This window comes from Caenorhabditis briggsae (genome assembly GCF_000004555.2).
Source record: "Caenorhabditis briggsae complete genome, chrIII, whole genome shotgun sequence".
Taxonomy (NCBI): domain Eukaryota; kingdom Metazoa; phylum Nematoda; class Chromadorea; order Rhabditida; family Rhabditidae; genus Caenorhabditis; species Caenorhabditis briggsae.
In genome coordinates this window covers 9,600,923-9,610,364 of record NC_013490.2, presented here as the reverse complement: position 1 = coordinate 9,610,364, position 9,442 = coordinate 9,600,923, and the positions used below count along the sequence as shown (strand labels likewise).

At 40.8% G+C, this 9,442-nt stretch overlaps 2 protein-coding genes across 2 annotated transcripts; one reads left to right on the top strand and one right to left on the bottom strand.

Moving 5' to 3' along the window:
* Positions 1-1,426: 1,426 nt before the first annotated feature.
* Positions 1,427-2,896, bottom strand: Cbr-rheb-1 (the record flags this gene model as incomplete). The annotated part of the gene is made up of 6 exons (XM_002641703.1): positions 1,427-1,567; positions 2,124-2,250; positions 2,297-2,353; positions 2,401-2,497; positions 2,549-2,674; positions 2,824-2,896. The coding sequence occupies 6 exons, from the start codon at positions 2,894-2,896 to the stop codon at positions 1,427-1,429; spliced, it is 621 nt and encodes a 206-aa protein (XP_002641749.1).
* A 1,141-nt stretch (positions 2,897-4,037) lies between these two features.
* On the top strand, positions 4,038-9,041 carry Cbr-spk-1 (the record flags this gene model as incomplete). The annotated part of the gene is made up of 12 exons (XM_045244272.1): positions 4,038-4,085; positions 4,129-4,232; positions 4,918-6,027; positions 6,106-6,217; positions 6,263-6,511; positions 6,666-6,974; positions 7,023-7,262; positions 7,362-7,556; positions 7,874-7,960; positions 8,008-8,721; positions 8,768-8,862; positions 8,906-9,041. The coding sequence occupies 12 exons, from the start codon at positions 4,038-4,040 to the stop codon at positions 9,039-9,041; spliced, it is 3,399 nt and encodes a 1,132-aa protein (XP_045094196.1).
* Positions 9,042-9,442: the final 401 nt, after the last annotated feature.

The window sequence follows — 9,442 nt, the reverse complement described above, 5'->3', positions numbered from 1 at the left end:
CGCACGGTTCAACTGCAGCACTGCACTGCAAAAATTGAAACTCCGCCCCGATTTCCTCGGAATCGGTTCCTCGGAGACAACCCCTTCCTCGGAATCGGTGGAGTGTCAAAAAATTCTGAAATTATGGTTTTAGACCTGCAATTGTGATCGCGCCAAACTTTTTTTCTGTAGATCAAAAATTAATTTGCAGTTCGGAATTGTTCTGTGGGAGGCGTGCAATGACAATTACTGATAAAAGAAAAATTTCAGCACGTTTACAGTAACTTTTACCATTTCTAAAAACATTTTTTGACTCACTTGGCAACTGCATCCGGAAGTTTGATTCCTGTTGGTATTCTGCTCATGGTGTCCGTTGAGTCCCTATTCGGTGTACCGGCGGCAGCAGCGTCTTCAAAACGATAATAGGAATTCATTGTTTACTCTTCCCCTAATTTTTTCACACGCGTTTTATCGGTGAAAACCAATAAATTTATAAAAATGCAGCAAGCTAGGTGAGCTGGCAAACGTGTCAAATTAAAAAAAAGACGGACCATTATGAGGTGGCGCCGAGAAGGATGGCTCCAGTGACGGGGCGGAAGGCTCGGGAGGAGAAGCTGACGAGCCTGTCATCATCTGAAAATAAGTAGTGATAGAATGCGCCGGTCGCCCAGAGAAACGATACGAAAAGGAGGCTAGCGACCAGGCATAATAGTAAAAAAAACAAGAAAAGGGGATTATAATAGGAAGCTTCGATTTATTACAAGTGCCAATCGTGTGAGCAGCCGTAGCTTCTGTATATACAAGAGAAAATGTAGAGAACCGGAAACAAAATTATAAAGTTATTAATACAGGATGAAAGCTTACAAATGAAACCAAAAAAAATTAAGAAAAAACCGGAAGTGGGTATATATTCACGACGGCAAAGAATTGTTTGAGATTTGACATAATAGAGGACCATGCGCCGTATAAGGAAATTTCCCTAGAAAACGATTATTATTAGAGAGAATGGTATGAATTGGCCATTTTACATGAATCACTTTGGGATGCAAAACCGGTAAAAGGCAAGGATAATTGGTAAAGGTGTGCAGAATTGTGTATAAGTGCGATGAACAAAAAAAAAGAATAGAGATCAGAAGAAGGCCTATCGGTAAATAGATATGAAGTACATGAAAATAAAAACTCTAAAAAAAAGGTTTTGTTCAAATTCAAATTACAAAGACAATCTGCCTATATCCTCTTCCAAAGGAGGAAGAATAGCCACGTCTTCTTCATCTATTCTTTATCTTACATCGCATCTAAGCGGATTTGAGACAGCTAGGAGGACACGGAAACGTTGAATTGTTGATTCAGCAGCAAGACACGACATTGATAGAATATGAAACAAAAAAACACATTCTGCTTGTAGATTGATAATAAAAATGTACAATATGGAGAAGTAGGGGATTCCTTATGAGATGACGCAGTTCTTTGGGTCGTTAGGGTCTGAAGAAGTTTGTTCCTTTGTCTGTTGCTGTGGAGGACCCCTCAAATTTCCGCGCGAGATTTCTATCTCGCGAAGAAGCAACTCGAACACCTCATTCACTCGATTCTGAAACATAAAACGGGATTTGGAAGGGCGAAACCTGCCGAGAAAGACACATCGACTAGCCTGTCTGTGTATCATACAACTTTTATATCTATTGCGAAATACCATAAGAGGCAGAGAAAAAGAGACGCTCAATGTTCTGTTAACAAATAAAACAGGTTGAAGGTGCATTGAGGCGTTCCAAAGATATAGTCACTGCGAAATATAATTTTTTTTTGAATAAATTATCAAACATACAATTTTGTGGTCCTAAAATATAACTTCGCTAGTGACAGAGATTTTCGGAATTAAATATTCTCAAATTTTTTTCCAAATGAATTTCGGAGAATATGATTTTTTGGACTACTGTATGTCGAAATCACATTCGAAAGGTTTCCATGTGGGTCTTGAGCGGAATTTTGTTTTACCTTTTTTGAAAATTGGGTTCTCAAAAATCTATTTGTCAATTTTCTGCGCTTTTGTGATTTGAATTTTGAAAAATTCTGAAGCTTCAGAAATTTTGAAACTCGGAATTTTCGAGATTTCGAATAAAATCCGAAAATTCTAGTAATCTACCTACCGTTTCTCTTGCAGTGATTTCCACGAACTTGGCTTCACACTGTTTCGCCAGTTCTTTTCCCTCTTCTTGTTGAACGACTCGCTGCGTTCCCAAATCACACTTGTTTCCGACAATGATAATTGGAATACTGGAAAAAACTAATCCTTTAATTTTGAGGAACAATAATCACTCACCTTGGATCTCCATAGACCGAGATAATTTTTTCATAAATACTGCTGCAGATATCGAACCTAGAAATTTTTTTTCAAACTGTAACTACTTCTTTATCGAGTCTTACGATTTTCTATCGTCGATAGCGTAGACTAGTAGAAATCCAGCAACATCGAGAGAGCAGCTTCTCGGAAACACGGTATATTCCTGTTGTCCTGCGGTGTCTGAAATACGGAGAATATGAATTTTGAGGAGAAAAATATGAACAGTGTTACCAGTCACACGCAAATTGAAGTCGCGATGAAAGGCAGTGTGGTGTTTTGTATGCTGATCCTCAATTGTTGTTTCGTACCTATCCGGAAACATATTCTGGGTGAAACGTTGGACAATCGATGATTTACCTGGAAATTTTGTAGCCTTTTGTACACAGAAAATTAATTTTTTCGAATTTATGACTCGGTTTAAAAAAAGTTTATTTCATGAATTCTAATTCTCAGATTCCAGAATTTTTTATTCATTGACTGCTCATTGTAAAAAGAAAAATACTCACCAACATGAGGGTATCCCATGACAGCAACCTTTCGATTCAAGCTATAACGCGGCTGAGTTGCAGTACTACTCATCGTTACAATTCCCGACGACAAACTGGAATTCTTTAATTTTTGTTCGAGGACCAGCTTTTCAAAAAAATTTAATACAGAATAATTTCACAGAATCAAAGATAGTGTCTTTTATAAATCAGATTTCTTTCAAAAAAGATCTTTCTCGCATTGTTTTTCTTTAATTTGATAATCTTCGGCATTTCTGGAAGAACAGAAACCCGACTGCAAATAAAGATTTCGACGAGAAAGAGTGTGCGAAACGAAGAGACTTGGACGCGTGGTGCAGAAGTTGGCAGCCGGCCAGCCGAAAATGCGCTACCGTATGCCCGACAACCTGCGGATCTAACCCATGATCGATATTTTGGGCGCAAGGCGTCCGCCAATTCGAGCACTCCTCGTTCGAAATGCTATTACTTTCGATAAAGGCGCCATCTTTATCAACATCCAGAGTTTATAGATTGTATGAGCACATACAACCTCTTTATCTTCTGCTTTGTATGCCCCGTTTTGTACCACATCGAATTTCTATAACATTCAAAAGCTCATAAAACTTCCCAAAACCAATTTTCTCTGTATTTCATCATACCTGTTAACTCAAGTATAACATTTCAGTGAAAAAACCGCGTTCAGTTGCTGAAAATGGGCGGGCCAGACAAGAATAATACAGTACCGCTTGCAAACAAGAAGAAAAAGAAGAAGAGCAATAAGAAGAAGGTGCGTTTTTTGTTGTGAAAATGTTGGAGCAATTGAAATCTGAAAAAAAAAACGAAATCCTTATACTGTTAAGTCCCGAATAGTGTTTTGAATGTTCTCCTTTTCTTCTAAAATGTCGATTGTTTCTTTCTTTTAAAAAAGATACTGGTTCAAAAACCGAATTCATCTCGCAATAGTCTCTAGGGACCCATTGAGGACTTCAAACCACTTTCGGTCGCTATACCCATCAATTTTACGCACTTCCGCTCGCTTCCTCCCTCTTTGGTGTGCGTCTCTAATAATATATTCATACCTTGACCACACGGAAAAGATTGGTTTTCAGACAATCCTGTTTTAACAGAAAAAGATAAGACATTAAGCTTGCTAAGTACCTCAGAAAATAAATGAAATGAACAACTATAATGAGGTTTACACTTATTGAGAACAAAAAGCTTTAGGATTTAAGAACATGTTAAGTATTCTGCACTCCCTGAGCTGGATGGCTCATTGGATCAATGTGAGGGATCATGTGCTTTTGCAATTAATTATAATCACTTCAGCCCACAGCAACGATAGCGCCTTCAACGCCTCCTCAAGCGGGTGAAAAGAACGCAAACGTGAAAAATGGAACAGTTCAGACGAATGGAGTGAACCATACCGAGAGGTGAGCTTTTTAAAACCTTATTAAAGATCAGAAGCTGTATAGGTATTAAAGATCAGTACTTTAGTTTTTCCCCGAACTAGTTATATCTTGATATGAAGATTAAAATTACAATAAATGTAATATGTCGAAAAACTACGCAGCAGGAACACAAATCTTCGATTATCGTGTCTCTGACAGCGACCACATTGATTATAAGTTGTTTGGTGTAATCGTCTCTTCACCCTCATCTCATGGTAGCAACTGGTTGCGTTTTCTCTTCTCTTGAAACAACCCCACCTTCGACCATTCGTCGTCTGTCCCTAACTTCTTATTCTCTTCTCTATTCCATTCACCGTGGCCTTTCTTCCCTGTCAGCTGTCTTCTCTCCTCGCGACCTGGTCGACAAGCTGAAGGAATAGAGGAATAGAGACGACGGATATCTCTATCTCTCCCTGGGCGCCGCAATCATCACATCACTATCACTTGAACACTCTGTCCCATCTCGCACTGATCGCGTTTTCTTCAAGTCGCTCCTCGCGCCTCGTCGGCGGCCGCCAATATTCTTGAGACACTTCTCGCACCGCCGTGCCCACTCTCCCTCTCTCTCGTTGTCCCAAAGCGTCACAGCTCGTCGTTTCAACGTGCTGCGGATCTCTTGCTTCAAACAAGTCTTGACTGATTTTTGAAGCAAGTTCATTTTCGTCAGGCTGGCCGGGCGAGCACCAAATTTGCTCCACCCAGCTATCGATTATCCGGGGATAACAAGTTATGAGGCGGGCGGATCTCTCATCTTGACCGATATTTTCCCTACTGTTCTATTCATGTTCGTGGTTCTATTTTGTCGTTGGTTCAATGGATTTGCACCTCGACAAGAGCGTTTTCAAAGGCTCGAATATGAAGCTATTCTAAGGCGGAGACGGTTTCGTGTGCAATCGGAAGAATCCGAAGAGCTGGAAGATCATGAGGCATATTCTGAAACTGATATTTGTACTCAACTGATTGCCTCATCAGCTAATGTTGCTTGTAACATTAACGTTGATTTGGTTAATCAAAATCGGTTTTATTTTTTCGTTAAGCAAAACAACGAAGACGAGACTGCCGTGCCTTCTGATGTTCCTCCGCCCGAAACAAGTATAAAAAATGAAGATACCGAAGTTAATTTGGTGTTCGCGAGTGCGGAAGATAATGGCTACATTTCATCGACATTCGAAGTATCAGAAACTTCTTTAATGGTCACCTCTGAAGTTTACGAAGTGGAGAAAGTTTCGGTGAACGAAGACCAGTCCTCACGCCCTGTAAATGTAATTGTAAACGAAAGTGACGATGAACAATCATTGCGCTCGCAAGATGGTTCGAGATGTTCTGATGAAGCTATGAACTCTTGTATGTCGGCTTCAGAAGACGAAGATGTTGAATCACAGGAAGATTCCTACCATGTCAACGATGCCACCGAAGACTCTGTGAGCTCGATAAAAACTCAAGAAGATGAGCCGATTGAAGAAGAATTGGCTTCGTGTCATTCGGACGAAGATGACCACCAAAATGAAGTTCTTGGTGATGAAGAGGCATCTAAATACGATAACCTTCCGGTGGAAATGCGGTCAGCAAAAGAGGGAGATGAGAGTGAAGGAACAATTGATTCATCAGTCTCCTCATCGACATCGTCTACTCCTGACGACGACGAGGACGACAGTGCTACTTCTTACGACTCAGACGATATCGAAATTCAAATGTTCGAGTATGATCTGGGAACTGTGTGTGCTTCAGCTTCTATTTCTATCCCCCGCCCATCTATTATTCCAAAAAAGAACAAAAAGTAATATTTTCTCATTTTCCTAACAAGAGTTTATGTGAAGTAGCAGTAAATCTAATTTTAAAAAACTTCTTTTTTCAGAGCTGAAGTAAACGCCAATGAAGAGCGTATGGACGATGTTAGTGTCAGTCCTGGACGCAGTGATTCTCCTGGTGGGGGTGGTGGTCATTCGGATTCCTTCCAAGATCCATTGGTGAGTTTCTGTAATACTGTTCAAAAAATATCAAATCATTTTCAGGATCCGGGAGAGCAACTCGGTTCTGATGACGAGGAACAAGAAGATCCTCGTGACTACAAGCGTGGCGGCTATCACCCAGTCAACATCGGAGACGTGTTTAATTCAAGGTATCATGTGATTCGAAAACTCGGATGGGGCCACTTCTCGACTGTCTGGTTGGCTTGGGATACTCAAGAGAAGCGGTTTACCGCTATGAAAATAGTCAAATCGGCTGAGCATTACACGGAAGCCGCTCTTGACGAAATCAAGGTTAGTTTTTAAAACATATTTCTTGACTCATCAACAGAAACAAGTGCATTTGTGTAATACTCAAGAAAATCGATAGTAGTTTAGTTAAAATTGTGTCACACAACTGATTTTCAGTTAAAATACAATTTCGCTACAACAAATTATAATTTTACAGCTTCTGCTATCAGTTCGTGGTGCAGATCCAGAAGACACGGGATGTCACAAAGTTGTTCAACTACTGGACGAATTTACTGTTACCGGTATCAACGGCCAACATGTTGCAATGGTTTTTGAAGTCCTTGGCTGCAACCTCTTAAAACTTATAATTCGGTCCAACTATCGAGGTCTTCATCTTGAACAAGTTAGAAAAATATGCAAACAAATTTTGGAGGCGTTGCGGTATATGCACGAAAAGTGCGGTATCATTCATACTGATATCAAACCCGAGAACGTGCTTATTACTATGAGCCGAGAAGAAATCAAGGTTAGTTGAAGTTTTTTTTCTAAATCAAACAAATTTGTGGTTTCTTAGATCATGGCTCAACATGCTGTCGTTGCCCGGAAGATGAACATGAAAATGAGTGGATCAGCTGTCAGTACTGCACCAGATCATTTGGTGAAAATGGCACAAGAAAACATGACGAAAAACAAAAAGAAGAAGATGAAGAAAAAGGCCAAAAAGCAAAGAGAAAAGTTGGAGGCTGAATTGGCCGGACTGGAGGGTCTCAAAATGGATGCTAATGGTTTACAGGAAGCATACAACAACGCACCGGTAAGTTGTGAACGGTAGTGTGTGGTGTTGAAATGTTGTTGATAGAAAAAATTTCAAAACAGTAGCAAAAACTGTATTCATAACCCAATCAAAATATAGCAAAATGGTATTCGAATGCGCCCCCCTTCTCTGCTGTTCAATGGGCCGATTCCTCAACTTTTGCAAGGCAGTTCATGTGTGAACACGCCTTCTTCTCCGAGATCGGTTCCTCCACCACCGGCTCTTTATCCACAAGCGGGAGGCGTCTGCAATCAGACATACCATCTATCACAGGTGATCCTGAATGAGCAAGTTGTTTTGAGTGCTTGGTTGTGTTGACATGGTTCCTCATTCTCATCGGTTCATACATTCCTCCACTTCTGCTACCAATCACTTGAAGAAACCGGTCCACACACTTTTCCTTGCTTCTCCTTCGTTTTCTTTACATTTTCTTCCATCTCAAATCTAGATTTGACCATTTCGCTGGATGGACCGGCATGTCGTAACTTCGTCGTTTCCGTCTGTGATGTAGGGTTTATCGGCGTTGATTATTTAATTTTAGTTTAACTACTATGTTATGCAATTAGTTTTCGAAAAGTTAATGATTAAAAGTGTAATGCTAGATTTTTCAGGAACTCGAAAGCTTCAACACTTCTCAAGTCGAAGACGTCAACATCGAGGATGCTGTTAATGGTAACGGAAACGGCACTAACAATAAAGTAAGCAAAACTCAGTAAAAATTTATATATTTGTCATTTTCCTTCAGATTGAACTCAAGAGCCCGGACCGATTCGATCGAACCACTTTGACCCCATTCAGTGATCCAGAGAGCAAGATAGGAGAGTTAGCGTCACCGTCTTCTGAATTCCTCAGCTCCCCTATGAGCATGCTCCCACCCGGCGGAGTTCTACCGGCGCCTCCAGTTGGACCAAACATCGCTGATCCTTATTGTGATATTGACGTCAAAATCGCCGATCTCGGAAACGCTTGCTGGGTAAACCACCACTACACAGATGATATTCAAACTCGTCAGTATCGAGCGCTTGAAGTCTTGATTGGTTCTGGATACGGACCACCAGCCGATATTTGGAGCACAGCTTGCATGGCTTTCGAATTGGCTACAGGCGATTACTTATTCGAACCTCATCAAGGTGACAACTATTCACGTGACGAGGATCATTTGGCTCACATCTCCGAGCTTTTGGGTCAAATTTCGCCATCGATCTACAAAAAGGGTAAACACTGGAGAGAATTCTTCCACAAAAATGGCAATTTGCTTCATATTCATAATCTTAAACCATGGTCACTATACGAGGTTCTGAGACAAAAGTACGAGTGGTCTCATGAAGACGCACAACAATTCGAGAGTTTCCTTCGTCCGATGCTCGATTTCGATCAGGAGAAGAGGGCAACAGCAAACGACGCCCTCAAACATCCATTCTTATTACCATTTGGCGGAAAGGCACCAAGAGATCCGGAGGTTTAAAATATATTTTCAGTTTCTATTTCTCTAAATTGGTTTTCAGGTCCTTCAAAGACTGTATCCGGATGGACAAGTTCCTGAAGCGCTTGATGGAAATCAGGAAGTTTACCGTGACGAAAATGATAGTAATTCCGCGAGGTTCGTAAGGTCCGATCGGCGTGGATGTAAACGCAAATTGCAGCGAGAGGAGTGCGAATAGATCTGCTGGAAGCGACGACGAAGAAGAGTTCCACATGGACCGACCTGGCCCATCGGGAGTGATCAATGAGCCTGCTGACGTTTCTGAAATAGAAAGCTTTCAACTGAATCTCCAATAGTGTTCTTGTTTTCATTCACCACCACCACTTTTCACCCTCTTCGTCACCGCGCCAGTATCCACATTCTATCTTTCTCAAGTTTCTCTTCCTGCACACGTCCCGAGTTACCAATTGTTTCTGTCTGATTGACAGTATCCATTTCTCTTTTATGTTCATGTTTTTTCTTCAATATTTACTTGCTTCTTGCCTGTTTTAGGTGAAAAGAAAACACTGCGAGCAACATTTTACTTCTATCTCTCTTGTTCCATTGTGTTTTTTTCTTGGAGTCTATGGGAAAGTGTTTAACTTATTCGTCTCTTGAAATCCATCCATCACCTAGCCAATTCTCCTTCACCCTGTCACTTTCTACATCGAATCACCCACCATCCCCCATTTTCCTTCTTCTCACGCTGTTCTTTTTT